Source organism: Polypterus senegalus, chromosome 12 (genome assembly GCF_016835505.1).
Source record: "Polypterus senegalus isolate Bchr_013 chromosome 12, ASM1683550v1, whole genome shotgun sequence".
In the NCBI taxonomy this organism is placed as follows: Eukaryota; Metazoa; Chordata; class Cladistia; order Polypteriformes; family Polypteridae; genus Polypterus; species Polypterus senegalus.
The window spans coordinates 11,667,086-11,682,732 of record NC_053165.1 but is presented as its reverse complement, the minus strand read 5'-3'; the positions used below and the strand labels follow the sequence as shown (position 1 = coordinate 11,682,732).

At 39.2% G+C, this 15,647-nt stretch overlaps 1 protein-coding gene across 1 annotated transcript in view; it reads left to right on the top strand.

Moving 5' to 3' along the window:
* The window catches only part of edem1 (ER degradation enhancer, mannosidase alpha-like 1), a 50,328-nt gene that overhangs the window by 23,870 nt on the left and 10,811 nt on the right, over nt 1–15,647 (top strand). The window contains exons 5-10 of the mRNA XM_039770748.1: nt 450–633; nt 2,652–2,826; nt 4,997–5,117; nt 7,553–7,723; nt 13,956–14,029; nt 15,363–15,459. Of these exons, the coding sequence (XP_039626682.1) occupies nt 450–633; nt 2,652–2,826; nt 4,997–5,117; nt 7,553–7,723; nt 13,956–14,029; nt 15,363–15,459 (822 nt within the window). The remainder of the gene's footprint in view (nt 1–449; nt 634–2,651; nt 2,827–4,996; nt 5,118–7,552; nt 7,724–13,955; nt 14,030–15,362; nt 15,460–15,647) is intronic.

Genomic DNA, 15,647 nt, shown 5'->3' with positions numbered 1-15,647 from the left:
AATGTTTGGTATATAATAAATTTAAAGACTCTACACCTGTTTCTGCTGGACATGTTTTATATATAAAATACATATAAACACAGAGTCTGTACACCAGTTTCTTCTTATCAGAAATTACCTGTCTTGTTGTTCGTCAGTAACCATTGTCTTGATTTCTAAAACGCAACTTTCCACCTCGACAGCTCTGCTGAAAAGCATTAAAAGGTTTTATTTTGCCACCTTGTGGCCAATAGTAGGTATATACTATAATGTTCAGAAAGTAGAATTGGACACACTTTAACTGTTAATAAATTGGTTACATTTTTCATAAAGAATTATTTCCTTTTTTTTTTTTTTTTTTCATCCTCTGTCGTTTTTTTTTTTAAAGATGACTTTTGCGTTTAGGTTTCTGGATGTTTTCTGTTTGCTTATCTTTCAGAATAAAATTTTGAGTCCATATCATTTTCCAGGTGAATCTGAAGACTGGAGTGCCACCCAACAGTGTGAATGAAACCTGCACTGCTGGTGCCGGCTCTTTGTTGGTAGAATTTGGAATCCTGAGTCGGCTTCTTGGCGATTCAACCTTTGAGTGGGTAGCACGGAGAGCCGTCCGGGCTCTCTGGAACCTGAGAAGCAATGTGACCGGATTATTAGGCAAGTAAACCTTTTTATTTTAATGTTCATAGCATAACTGTTAAAGTTTTGTTTACTAATCTTAATCGAGACAGATCCATTTCAGGAGCGATTTACTCTAAACCTAAATATTAAATAATTTTAAAAGAGCATACATGCACAAAATTTTATATTGTAGCCCGTGTGTGTATTTGATCCCCTTTTGTCTAACTTTTATTTCAGTTTTGCATTAATTCATTTGACAGATGCTTTTATGCCAAGTGATTTACAAAAGAGGTCGACATTAGTGAGTAAGCATCAGTCTGGGGGACTGTTCAGAAAACGTGTTACAGCTTTAAACCAGACAGAATACAAAACTCGGTAATCTTTCCTTAGCTGTAAGAACTAATCGGAAGTATTATAAATTAGATATTCACAGAACAAGAGACCTCAGAAATGCAATCTAAAACACGCGAAGGAGTCGGCAGGCAGTTTGTTCCACCAGCTACAAGTCTGGATTGAGACTTTATGCCATGTGGAAGTGGTGTCACCGGACACCATTTATTAGCAGACCTGAGTGGGCGAGAAGAACCTTAAAACCCTGCAAGTGTCTCCGTATGCACAGGTGCTGATCCATTGACCACTCCATGAGCAAGCATCAAGGATTTGAACTTAATGCCACTGCAGCAACTTAGCTGGAATCTGTTGTATTATCTTTTTATACTTTCCTTGTACACTAAGTTAATGAACTTGTGGCTGCCTTACTTGAAGCACATATACTCATTTCTACCAAATAACACACAAATCTTGTAGCTATAAATAGGAACGAGGAAATAAGTCCTAGCAAACCTTGCAAACATTTCAATTAGTTCTTGTTCATGCAGATTCACTCTGTATAACATCTGCTTAGTTCAGGCTGTATCATGCCATAGATTTGTTATGTTCATGTGCTCAGCTAAGACCAAACTCGCTAATCATTATATAGTGGATGATTTCTCCAAAATGGTGATCGACTTCTCGACCCACTATTTGGAGAATCTGTGAATTCCTCGGTGATTGGCAGCCTGATCAGATATCAGAAGCTGGGTTAAAGTGTAAAGGCCGACCCCTTACCCAGCCGGCAGCCACACTACCAGGACTTGTGGCCTGGATGAATTACTGAGAAACTTACCTATACCAAGCCGTACCTCTGACAATTAATATTTTCCCTCTTTCCCAATTGACGGTTTAAAAACTAATAAACAAAGGCAGATATGTAAAAAAATATAGAAATATATTAAATGAAGCACGTTGACAATAATACAAATGCCTGACGTAAAAAATCTATCTGTCTATGATTCCATCTCCACCAAACCTGCAAAGTGAAACACTACATATATAATAACAAAAAAATCTTCCTTCCCCCGCAAAGTATAGTAAACACAAAATACAAATAATATCAATGAATGATACTGAATGATTGAAATCGAGTCCAGTTAAATCACTGTCCAGAATGCGGATGACTGATCAAAAATAGATGCATTTGAAGCTCCCGGAAAAATAGAACCTCACCGTGCTTCCTCGGCGAATGGCAGATAATAATATCCAACCCCGGGGTTTCTGGCGACTATTGGCTGTTGTGATTCCAGCTGAATGAAAAGCAAAACTGGATCAAAGCGCGGTGTAAATCGTGGCAGAAAATGATGAGCGGTTGTTGGTAAATGAAATCTCTGTCTTTCTCCTTCCTCCTCTTCTTTCCCTCCTGATGGTTTAAATAATGATGAGCCGGATGTAACTGTTAATATCCCGGTCTTGACGTGTCCAGGAGGTCGCTGCCTCCCTGCAATACCCTTCCCCGTTTCAACGTCAGCTACTACATCCCGCAGATTTTAAGATAATTAGTTCTGATGTTTCCAGAGTTTATAGTAACTGATTGTTTTAGTGGGTGATTACGGTGGTGTGTATGTACAACAGGCTACATCCAGTTTAATACAGAATTATTCCAATAGCATGTTTAAAATTTTATTAACATCCACTTTGGTGTTTGCAGCTTAAAAATAAAATGCTTTTGCTGTTTTCAGGTAACGTTGTAAATATCCAGACAGGCCAATGGGTTGGCAAGCAAAGTGGACTGGGAGCTGGGATGGATTCCTTCTATGAGTATCTGCTGAAGTCTTATATTCTTTTTGGTGAAAAGGAAGACTTCAAAATGTTTAATGCTGCTTATGCGAGCATCCAAAGCCATCTACGACGAGGGTATGAGAATGTCTCAACAATCATATCTGTTATTAAGTTTTTAATGAAGTACTGTTTAGTGGAGACTTGCACACTTTAAATATTCGATAGTGTAATTACGAAAGTGCTTCCTCTCTTTTATATGTGCTAGCAATTCAGGTGATTAGCATAATGTTGGAGAACAAAGGCTTTTTGGAATGTTTGCTTCTGCTATCCATGTGAAAAGATGAAACACTGGGGACATTTGAATCCATCAAGTAGTTGTAGTTGATGTCCTGACGTGTGTGTATTCTTCAGAGCCATGAAGATGAATTTGGTAAGAATTGAGTTTTCAGGTTCAGTGGCTCTCAGTATATTTCTTATCTGTTACCTTTGAAGGAACAGTGTGATGGAAAATGTAATTTTTTTTTTATATGTTACGTACATCACGTTATTTCTAGTGAGCAAAAAAAAAACCTCACCAACAATCACATACACTCACGCAGAACTAAGATGGCAAAGTTCCTAATATTGTGGGCTTATAATGGAGAACCAGCTTGACCAGCTGGATACAATATCAAAATGCCCATTGGTGGGGAATCTCAGGTTACTTGTGTTCCATAATCCAAATGGCAGATATCCAGTCATATGTTCACAGCATCCAAAGTTGCACCTGTTTTGGCTAAACAAACCACTTCTGGAAAAGCGTGTTCAGATGGAAGAGTTTTTGAATTGAAGACCATTCTGTTTTCTTCAAAAAATATCAGGATAAAAGTCACCAGTACCAACAACACAGGATAGGTAACACACACATACACAAAATATATATTTTTGGGTAGAAGTTGTCACAGATGTACAGGGACACTGCCTGGCTGGGACGCCTGGACAGTCCCCGACGGGGACAATACTTCTCCTCAGCCACGAGAGGGCAGCCGCCCGGGTCTATTTGGGGGCCACAGAGCCGGAGCTGGGATGCCCGTGAGAGGACGTGGCCACCGCCAGGGGGCGCCTGGACAGTTGGAGAATCCTGGATGACAGCACTCTCGCCACACCAGGAAGTGCTGCCGGAAATAATTCCAAGAAGACCCGGAGTGCTTCCAGGGGCTTTCCTGACACTTCCGCCACACCAGGAAGTGACGTCAAGGGGAGCACCTGGGGCTCATCCAGGTCCTGATAAAAGGGGCCGCCTCCTTCCAGACAATGAGCCAGAGTTGGGAGGAAGGAGACAAAGCTTGTGAGGAGGAGGAGGAAGGAGGTCAAAGAGAAAGAGGAAGAAAGGAAGAGAGTTGGTGAGAGAAGGCATTGTGGTGCTAAAATAAAAATAAAGGTGCTTTGGACATCCTGGTGTCGGTCTGTCTGTGTTTGGGGGTACGCTGTCCACAAAGTATATCAACTTTAGTTTAAAAAAGAACTTATTAAAATTTCTAAGGTTTCGAGTTCTGAGTAGCTACCAGCTATTTCCTCTAGTTCTTCATGCAGAAGCAAAATATATTATGATTTATTATATAACTGGCCATGGTACCTGTTAAAGACAAGTAACATTATAATAAAAACATTTGCTTTTCCTCTATGTGTATCTTTCCTCTCTGTTTGCATTTGTGAGGGTCTCCCAGGTGGCGCTCCCTCCTTCCAGCACGTTCCTACTTCTCAGACTCTCTCGTTATTTTCGAGGCACTTTTCTCACCTCCTGTCTGTTTGTTTTTGTTTTTTTTTTTTTTTATAATTGCCATCTTTTGTTTGAAGGCGACCCTCTTGGCATTCCTCAAACGCTTTTACTCCTCCTCATGCATCTCACACTTCCTCTTTTGCTGCTTCACCAAAGCCAAACTGACCAATCACTTGGTGATAGGGACTGGATATACGCCCATCATTGTTTTATTATATAATGGATGCAGCCCCTGTGCAGGTCTGAAAGAACAGCCAGTAGACCACACATTTCACACTCGGGTACCATAAGTGGCCACTGCAGTGCACAACAAGACCTGTGAAGATCTTAACGGAACATACCTGGAAAGAGAAAAGATGTTCTTATTCCTGTTCCTAAGGGAGAACCTAGTTGCATGCTTTTTTGTGTTTTGCTAGCATTCATTTGGAATGTGTGCAGTATATGGGTTAGTGCTGTCAGTTATGTTATTGGCTAATCGAGAGTTATTTATGGGGACAGGATTTATGAAAATACTTGTAATAATCTTAATTTTTTTTTTTTTCCTAGCCGGGAAGCTTGTAATGAAGGTGAAGGAGATCCACCGCTCTATGTTAATGTGAACATGTTTAACGGACAGATAATGAATACATGGATAGACTCGCTTCAGGCTTTCTTTCCAGGCCTTCAGGTATTTTTTAAGGGTTAACAACACTTTCTTGTTATTTTTTTTTATTTCATTCCTTTATTGGCTTAAGCTGGTTAGGGAATGGATAAATGAGAATATAAATGATGATGTACAAATGGAACCTTTACAGTCTGTTCATAAAACCCTCTTTTAAATGTATTCTGTAAATTGATCCAACCATTTTGTATTTGTGTTTTGTGTTTACACAGCACCAGTAAAAAGCTTTAGAACATCGTTTTTCTTTAAGCAGATCAAGTCCATTGAATAACCTGAGATAGTACAAAGGTTTTTTCTTTTGTTTTTTTTATTATTTGTGTTGATTTTGTTTTTCTAACTGTTTGTAATTTTGATAATATATTTTATTTAAACGAGCCTTTCAAGGTACCCAAGGACAGTATACAACAATATACATAATATCAAACAGTCCATTGTACTAATAAAATTAATGAAAACAAGGAAAGGCAATATTAAAAAGATAAATTTTAAGTTTACATTTAAAAACCTAAAGTGAGGTACAGGTATGGCGCTCCAAAGGCAGGGTATTCCATAACTGTGGCCTCAATACACTAAAAGCCCAAACACCCATCGTGCACACAGTGGAATGGTTAACAGCAGGGAGTCCGATGAATGAAGTGAATATAATGGAGTGATATATAGTGTGCTGTATCCTATATTACCATATACAGCAGCTTATGATGATAATGTAACACTCTCTGATCTGCTCACTCTAATTTAGGGTTGCAGTGGAAGGTTCAAGCACATGGCAGGAGCTGACCCTGAATTCCCATGGAGCCAGTTAAGAATTGCCATTAACCTGCGTGTTGTTAAAGACACTATAGTTATTTATTAAGTTGTTTTATATAAACATCTACTGGAAGTGTGTGTGTCTGTCTGTCCAGCCCGGAAGTGAGAGGTGGAGTCGGGGTAAGGGCTCCACCTCCAAGGAAACAGAAAACTCGCTTAGCTGCTAATAACACAAGCGAGACAAAAACGTCTGCAAAACGAAACCTCAGAAGATGAACAATGTCGCTTAGGCGCTAATATCTGCAAGACAGTATCCCTTTTACTTTTCCTCCTGCCGCTATCGTACAAGCGAGGCGAGCGTGTCGGCAAAACAAATCCTCCTAGGACAGAGATGCCCAGAGTAGTTCCTTTCAATTATCTGAGATCTGTATATTTCAATTTTTTTCTGACAATTTCAATAGATTCTAGGAATATATATATATTTATTATAATTATAAAATACAGGGTGCGGCAGAAATAACTCCCACATTTCAAAGGGGATTTAAAAAAAAAAATAAAAATGCTACGAGGTATCACCAAAAACTTTTGATTTCTCAAATGTAGATATAAAAAAGTTTTTTTACTTTAAGTTTTAATAATGATATCGTCCAAATTGTGGCCTTGATGGCTGATACACATTTGGAGCTGTTCTTGGAAGTTTTTTCCATCACTCTCACTAGCATGTCGGGCGAAATTCCTTCAATTTCTTCCTTCAGTAGCCTCCTTGAGTTGGTCCAAGGACCAAGGACGATGTTTGAAAACCTCCTGTTGCACTCACTCTTTGAACCCTCAGCAAAATCATTTTCCGGTCCGGAACACTTTCATTAGAACGTAAACCGAACCGCATTCGAAACACCCTCTGCGTCGCAGCTACAGATTCGCCATTTTTGAAAACCGCCTCCACTACAAAGCCTCGATGCTCACCCGACCACTGCATGGTGATGACTGAAAACTTTATTATGTACCGTACCTAACGGAACGGACCGCACCCCTTTACCTGCTTTGGGGACCCCACAGTGATTTTTTTGAAATGTGGGAGTTATTTCTGCTGCAACTTGTATATATACACACAGTACAGGCAATGCAATCCTCACTGGGGAAACAAGGTGGCTACAGGAGTAAAGATCTGGATTGGATCTGGAGTGCTGGGTGTTTGTCTGTCTGTGTCTGTCACCATTCCCACCTTGCACCTGGCAGTTTTTGGTTTTTAGAATCTTATACCGGTTAAGTGCTACATATCCTCTGCAGAGTTACTTGCAGAATTCTTTGGATTCTACAAGATTTTATTTTTCTTGTGTTATTTCTTTTCAAGTGTTGTGCTTTGCAGCATTTAATTTTTTTTTTTTTTATTTAAGTAAACATCCCTGTTGTAAAAAGAATGGGATAATCGTTTTATTTAAGCTTCATTGCACATGGCACATTTTAATATAATAAAGGTTTTGAATGATTTCTAAGATGGCATATATTAATTTGTTTCTCGTATTTAATGCTGTAACACACATCAGTGTTCCATTGTTACTCTTTATTGAAACATCAAAGGCATACTGCAGAATGTAGCACTCCGATATACTGGTTAGACTGAGATTACATTATTTACATTTCTGCCTTGCAATGAATTTCTGTTTAAGTAAAGATGATTTTCAAATCAATTTTAGGTGTTAAGTGGTGATATAGAAAATGCAATTTGCCTTCACGCCTTTTATTATGCCATATGGAAACGCTTTGGTGCCCTCCCTGAGAGATATAACTGGCAGCTGCAGGCACCAGATGTGCTGTTCTATCCTCTAAGGCCTGAGCTGGTGGAATCCACTTATCTTCTGTATCAGGTATTTATCTAGTACTTCTCTGAGATCAGAATTGTGCCTTACACTTTGTTTAATTAACTACATTAAGTGTTTATTTAAATAAATATCATGGCTTTATTACTGTGTATGCACTCTTGAAGTCGGGTCAGTTATGTACCTTCTAACACTGTGGGCCTGACTTACGAAGCGATTGTACTTTTAAATTTGTGCCAAATGGCAGCATGCTACAGTTTACTTATGCTACAGGTGTAGCGTTGTAAGTATGACCTGATTAGAAGTCTGGTCAAGTGTTTGCTTATAAATGATTTAAGTGCCTAGTAAACCATATTGATTCCTGGCCCTTTTCTATGTTGAATTTGAATATATAGATTTGTGTTAGTGTAGCACCAGTTTACTGAATTTGAGTTTGGTTGTATTGTTGCATGTCATAAGATTTTCAACAGCGAAGAGAAAGGTTAAAAGAATAAAAGTATGCAAGTAAAATTATTGAACAGTATACTACATCTAATTTAGTCTTTCTCTAACCCAGGGCTAAAATCATTTGGAAGGTACATTACACCTTGAACATTCAAAATGTAGTTCAACTTTCAGATTGTCACCAGTCAACATTTTGCAAGTGTGGATGTCGGTGTATGTCAGGGGTTCCCAAACTTTTGGACATCAAGTACCACCCGAGGTTAAGTGAGTTGTGTTGAATAACACCCGCACGTTGTTGAAAGCGAGGGAGAGCTGTAAGGGGGGGGAGTTTGAGTCTAAACCGCCTCGAAATCTGAATAAAAGTTCATAATTTCATAAATTGATAAATTCCGCCCCGAAACTAAATCCTGCCTTCGGCCTGTATGACGCAGTTACCGAAGACGAAATGATATCGGCTTTGTGCTTAGATCTGGTGACTATGAGGCGATACAGCGGCAGTGTACGTATAACAACAAACGCGAGCGGTTTCTGTGAGGCAGAGTTACCGAAGACTAAATAGTGTCGGCGTTGTGCTTTCATCTAGTGACCAAAAGCTCAAACAGTGAAGAAGGAGAAGTTGACTTCCACGAAACGGAATTATGTTCGCGTTAAATGAACTAAATACTGATTCGAATAATAGGTTTTATTTATTCAGATGACGAAATTTCACACCACACTAAATTTGGGAATCCACGTATTATTGTATTTAAACCGTTTCATTGGTTTTTGCTCACAACAGGCTTGTCATAAAGGGTTTTGCACAGATAAATTAAATTTCAGGGACCGCGATGCGTACCTCAGTTTGGGAACCACTGCTGTATGTAACATTGTGATTAGTTTTACACGGTATAAACATTTCCATGCTACCAGCTTATGAGTCGTTGCGTGGTTGATGCCACTTGGTTTGACTTCTGGGAGACGTTGACTGGACTCATGAATGCGCCCCAGACTATGGGTGCTCATGATAGCATCATGGGAGATTGTGTTGTACTTTTTAACACCATTAAAAATTTGCTAGGTTTCAACAACGAATGCGACAATCTGCTTACTTGACCTCTAAAGCCTCAAGGCAGAGTTTCAGTTCTTTTAGATGTTTTATTAGAGGCTAAAGAGAAACAGTAAAAAAAAATTAGAACAAACGGCAAATCATGATAATTAGAGAGAGAACAGTAAAGTGAGGAAAGGCCAGAAAGGTCCAACAGGAATAGATCTTGAGGAGACGGTGGAAAGGGGAAGAAATGCATAGTTTCACCACATGATGCCAGAGAGCAGCCGCATTTGGTGGACATTCCCAGGACATTTGGAAGAAGATGCCGAGTAGTTGAAGAGGGCAAAGATGATATGGGGGATCTAGCTCAGAGTGTCTCATTGGGAGGTCATGTTTATAATTTTTTGGGGGAAAAGTGTAAACTGTGTGCTAATGATTAGGATTTTTGAAATTATTTGTAATGTTTTGAAAATGTATGCCAGCACAGCACAAGTGTTGAGGAAAAGTTCATGAACCACTTAGATATGATAGGGAAAAGTTTAAGGGAGGTGTTGAGTAGGAGGGAGTAGAGACTATTTCCAGGTTTCAACTTGGGGGTTGAAGAAAATGGTTGTAAAGAACTGGAAGAGAAGAAGAACTCCGCCCGCTCTAAGCACTGACCTCTGATGCAAATCGAAAAAGTAGGAGGTGGAAGGTACAGAAGGCCTAGGCCCAAGAGAAAAGAAACTTTTCAAACACTGACTCAGTAAAAGTTTTCAGGTACAACGATACCTGATTGATTTCAAGAGGAGGAAGAGGAGATGGGGCAGCCCCCAGCATTCAGGGCAGAGTCGTTAAATTAAGAAGTATGAAGGCATCATCTTGGCTGCAGGCCCATCAATTTTTCAGCTCATTCCTGTATCTGAAGCGCGTAAGGTGTAACGGGGGTAACGATAAATGTCAATAGACTGGTAAATCAAAAGCTTTGTCTTGAGGGCATGGCTCTTGTTTTACCTCGACAGTCTGGTACAACATGCACAAAACTGCTCTGCCTCGTCTGTGTGATAATGGTCTCTTGGCTTCATTATATTGTGACCCCTGGCATCAATAAGAATTAGGCATGAGACAATGTATTTAGCCCGGCTTAACGACAAAATATTCCCACATTATGAAATTTTTTTCATTGAAATGTACTGTATGTAGTGTTCCCGATTTACTAGACATTCACATATCAAAACGCTGCAAAATAAATTCAAGTCAGTACACAAAGTTTCAGCATTCGGTTTAGTATTTTTTTATTTTTTTAATCGTTAATAGTATAAAATATTAGCACTGCAGTAACATGAGGTGTTGCATATTGATCAGCACATGTTAGCAGGAGTTTCATTGTACTCTGTACACATGACAGTATTGAATCTTCTTCTTTCGGCTGCTCCCAATTAGGGGTCGCCACAGCAGATCATCCGTCTCTATCTGTCCCTGTCTTTCACATTTTCTACCACATCGACTGCCTTCACGCCCTCCCTCACCACCTACATAAACCTCCTCTTTGTCTTTCCTTTTTTCCTTCTGCCTGGCAGTTCCATCCTCAACATTCTTTTCCCGGTGTACCCCTCATCTTTCCTCTGCACATGCCCAAACCATCTCAATTTAGTCTCTGTCAGTTGGTCACCAAACTGTCGCACTTGTGTTGTCCTTCTAATACACTCATTCCTGTTTCTGTCTACCTGGTCTAAGTGTTGGTTCCAAGCCCAGGTAGGCTGGGGAGGATTGGGTTAGGAACGGCAACCAGCATAAAACCTGTGCCAGATCAAACCTGCAAATGAGAATCCGAATGTCCAAACCAGATTGGTCAAGGCCTGGATTACCAGCAGTATTGACTCTATAAACCTATAATTTAATGTTAGTGTAGTGCAAAACCATCCATATTTAAATTTTTCCATTTATTTTCTGAGTTAATATGAATCATTTCTCCAGCAGTGGCCATTGAATTTATTTCTTGCTTAAATGCCTTACTGACCCATTAGCTGTGAGTCCTAACTGGATCTATAAAGAACTTCTAATACTACTGGCCAAATTATCTGGCAATGAACCACTCTTGCCTGGCCCTCAATCTGTCAAACTCATTTCTGTAAAACCTGCTTCTAAAACTCTTGTCATTTCGAGGCATCTTGTTTGCCTCCTGTCCAGTATTATACTTCCCGACTTTGAAGGCGACTCTCAGCATGCCTCTTATGCCGTTACTCCACCTTGTGGGTCTCACAATCACCCTTCCTTTTTTGATTGCGTCACCAATCACACCAAAGCCACACTGACCGGTCAGACTGCTTGGATTAACCGCGCACACACACACACACACACACACACACACACACACACACACACACACACACACACACACACACACACTTTACTGTTTATAGTAGATATTTTCTTTTAAGAAAATGAGAATGTCAACACTCTGCGTGAAGTTGAGACTTCTCCACTGTCATCCATTATAGTTGAAACTACTCACTGGGTATGGTGCAGGGGCAGACATTTTGAACAAAAAAGCAAGCATGGCAAGTTTGGCAACTAGAGGAATGCTGTGGAGGGCATTACAAGATCCACTGCTATTTGATTTCCTCTCCTTGCTGTAATCCACTTCTATTTCTCAATCAGTAGCAGTGAATAGTGTATCGATGTCTCCTATTTACAGGTCCCGAGAGCTGCAGTTTTGCTGCTCCCAATAGAGTCCGAGTATGTCATAAGAATGGCTGCAATACAACAGTAAGTTTGTGATTTGGTAGTCTCGACAGAGTACAATTTTAAAATAAGCCTGTGAATGCAGCAGTTCATTTAGAAAACAAATGTTGCAATTTGCCATGCTCATCCAAAGATGCCACTCACTAAATTTAAGCGTGTGTACGCACAAAACCCTTAACGTGTGGTCCGAGCCCACTTTCACATGCTTTATAGGGACAGCTTAGCTATTAAAAAAAAACAAAGAGGCCTGATAAACTGAATGTTCTCCTCTCGTTTGTCAAAGTTCTTATGTTGTGCGCTGACAGCTTTCACAACATTATACAAATGGTGAATAACCGTTCTATTCGTGTTATTCCTTAGTTCTGATTGTTCAATTAGATTTTTAAAGCCCTGACTTTCAACAAAAGACGCTTTCATTTGCCTTTACTACATGACTGAAATGGAACAATGTCATACAATATGTGATCCAAGGCCACATTTCACATTGGCAGTATTTTTTATTGCAAAATTCGTCACACAGAAATTATCTTGTGCCTAAATAGCATAAGTTATGTTATAAATATTTAAATGTTTCGCAAGCATTGGAATATATTACGAGGGATGTTCAAAAAGTTTCCATACTTTGCAATGCAATTTTCTCCGCATCGTACCAACTTTTTAATGCCCAATTACCCCTCCTCCCGCCTTCACCATTTCCAACTAAATTATTAAAGTGCGGAAACATTTTAAAAGTCCCTCATAGATAATTTGCAGTTTGCATATTTTGACTTTAATTTTAGGTGGAACTTTATTTGTCCCCAAAGGGAAATAATCCAGAGTTGTTTGTTTGGAAAGCAACGTACAGTCTTTTTGGGTACGACTGTGTCGACGCAGAAAAATAAGTCTGTTGTCCCCATTTGACTCTCACATCATTTCCCAGTCTGTTGTCGAGGGCCATTTCAGCCTCCAGGCTCTACATCCTGACAAATGTGGTGGTAACAGGTTGCCGTCTGATCAGGACTGTGGAGTCAGTAGATAAATCCTTCGACTCCTACTCCTTAGTTTCCGGTACTTCTGACTCCGACTCCTCTGTATTTAATATGCTAATGTATTTTCCATGCTGATTTGAAGGAAGGCAACAGACACGTCATTTAACCAGAGAACTACTGACTAGGAAGCCGACTATAATCCCGTATTGACCGGTTTAAACAAAAGACAAGAACTCTTGAACACACATCAGGCCATAGCACACACCTTACACATTACACTTGTCTACACTCACATGAACTTATTAAACACGTTATATCTGAAATAAAATGAAAACACTTGTGTAATGTACCATAATCCAGATTACAATATGTGAATGTCAGGTTGTATAATAGCTCATCTGAACTTCACACTAGTTGTGACACAACTATCCACTGGGCTTTATTCTTACATCAGAGAAGTATTTAATTATGACTGTTGTTTGTGAAATAGGACATTTGAACTTGCTGTGTTTTTTTTCCATTACAGTTTAAATTTATTAGGAGTCGGAGTCGGTACATTTTTGCCAACTCCGACCCCAATTCCAGGTACCCAAAATTTGTCTCTGACTCCTCGACTTCGACTCTCAGCCAATGCATCTAATAACCCGGCTTGTAGCTGAGAATACGATTAATCCGATTGTGGTCAGACTTGCCTAAAGGAGCACGTAGGTTACACTTAAAGGCATCGTTAACATTTGAATACAGCAGGTCCAGCTTCTTATTTCCTTGTGTGGAACCGGTCACAAACTGATAAGAAATTTGTCATCATTTGCTTTGAAGTCGCCACATATTAGAAGTGCAGGGTCGGAGCGAGTCCTCATTAAAGTGTTGGTGACAGAATGAATCATTTCCATTGCTGAGTTTGGCTTCATCTGTTTCTTAGTTGAGACTTTTGAAAGCCATTAAGATTGATGTTAACTTGCATTCAGTGTTTCTTTTTCTGGAAAGTTCATTTAATATATTTCAATTTATTTCACCTGTCTTTTTGTCTTTGTTATGTTTAAAGTTGATAATACTATGTTTTTATATAGTTTAGTATTTAAAAAAAAAAAAAATTCTGCCCATTGTATCATTGTAGGCCACTAAAAATCCCTTCTATCTCCATGTGGGAATGGATATTCTTGAGAGCCTTGAAAAGTACACCAAAGTGAGGTAAATGACCGATAAAGCTGCCTCCATACAACATGGGCTTCTGTGGTTCATTGAAAACTTTCACCTTTGTCTAGATAGATATTGTGATTTAAAAAAAAAAAAAAACCCACAAAAATAACTAGAAGCTGTGTTGCAGATCACAATTTAGACGTCGTGTTTGCTATATGTTCCTTTGCAACTTCATGTGAGGAAAGAAGGCCCTTTAATAGGCCTCATTACATTTTCAACACTTGGGTTGTTCATTGATCATACTTTTATGTTGTAACTCACTAATAAGGGATGATCTTGATAGATATGAATAATTTTGTTCCATGATTATTGTGTTATATTTGACCCATTCGTTTTGTATATTCATTTTCAAGTAAAGGCATGGGTTTAAATTGTTGATTAGAATGTATCTTTATTGTGATTGTGCTACTTCTGAGGATCCATTTTGGATAAATGTTTTATGCTTTGGAAGTGGCAGGGATACTGGTTAAGCGGCACATGCTTTCTATCGAGTGGTATGACTGATTACTAAATAACTACCATGTTAACATACAGTAGATTTATTTAGTTTTTGTGGGTGCTGGTGTAAAGTTTGAGGAAATCTTGTAAAGTCACAATGTAGCATGGCCCATGTTTCCTTAACTTGGTGCAGTAAGCCCCTACCTCTCTTCCCGTTATTATGCAGTGTAAAACTGCACATATTTTTTTGCTAAAATATACCGTGGTATTTTGGAATATGCGTACACTGCAGTTAATCAGATCAGTAAAGTTACCAGTGAATGTACTGCCCTAGACACCATCAAGAGAACAGGAGACCCCAGTATTTTGGGTGAAGCAGTTTGCTACATAGTAAGGAAGAGGTGGCGCTTGACCCTGCAACTTTAGAGTTTAATGGACGGTGCCTTTGCCTCTGTGCTATACTGCCTACATGTCTAGTAACTCTAATGGCTAGGGATCTGCACTGGCAATCGGAGGGTTGCCGGTTCGAATCCCGTAAATGCCAAAAGTGACTCTGCTCTGTTGGGCCCTTGATCAAGGCCATTAACCTGGAATTGCTGAGCGCTTTGAGTAGTTATTATTTAATATTAACTCTAATGCTAGACTGAGAGCGTTTACAGAGTGTCACATTAATTAGAATTATTTACTTTTTCATATAGTACTCGACTAAGTTCAATTTGCTGTGCATCTTTGTGCTTAGACATTGTTAAAAGGATGCCAATTCCTTGTTGCTGGAGCTCTGCTAATACTGAAACGTTACACTTCTGTTTTAATATGACTTGTAGCTTGGAAACCTTTTAAACACATTCGCTCCTTGTCCATTCATGGATCTTTCCTTTTCTCACAGGTGTGGGTATGCCACACTGCATCACGTCATTGAAAAGTCAAAAGAAGATCGGATGGAGAGCTTCTTCCTTAGTGAGACTTGTAAATATTTGTATCTGGTACGTATGACGTTCTTTTATTTTTGAGGAAGCCTCCTGTTGGTTGCATATGATGTTTGCCTTTTAGTTTTTATATTCATAGTACTCTATTACATTCAGAAATGTTTTTGTAATTATTGTGAAATCTAATAAACTTTAGTGATATAACAGGCATACTGAAGTTGAAGATACGTCGATAAAGGCCTTTT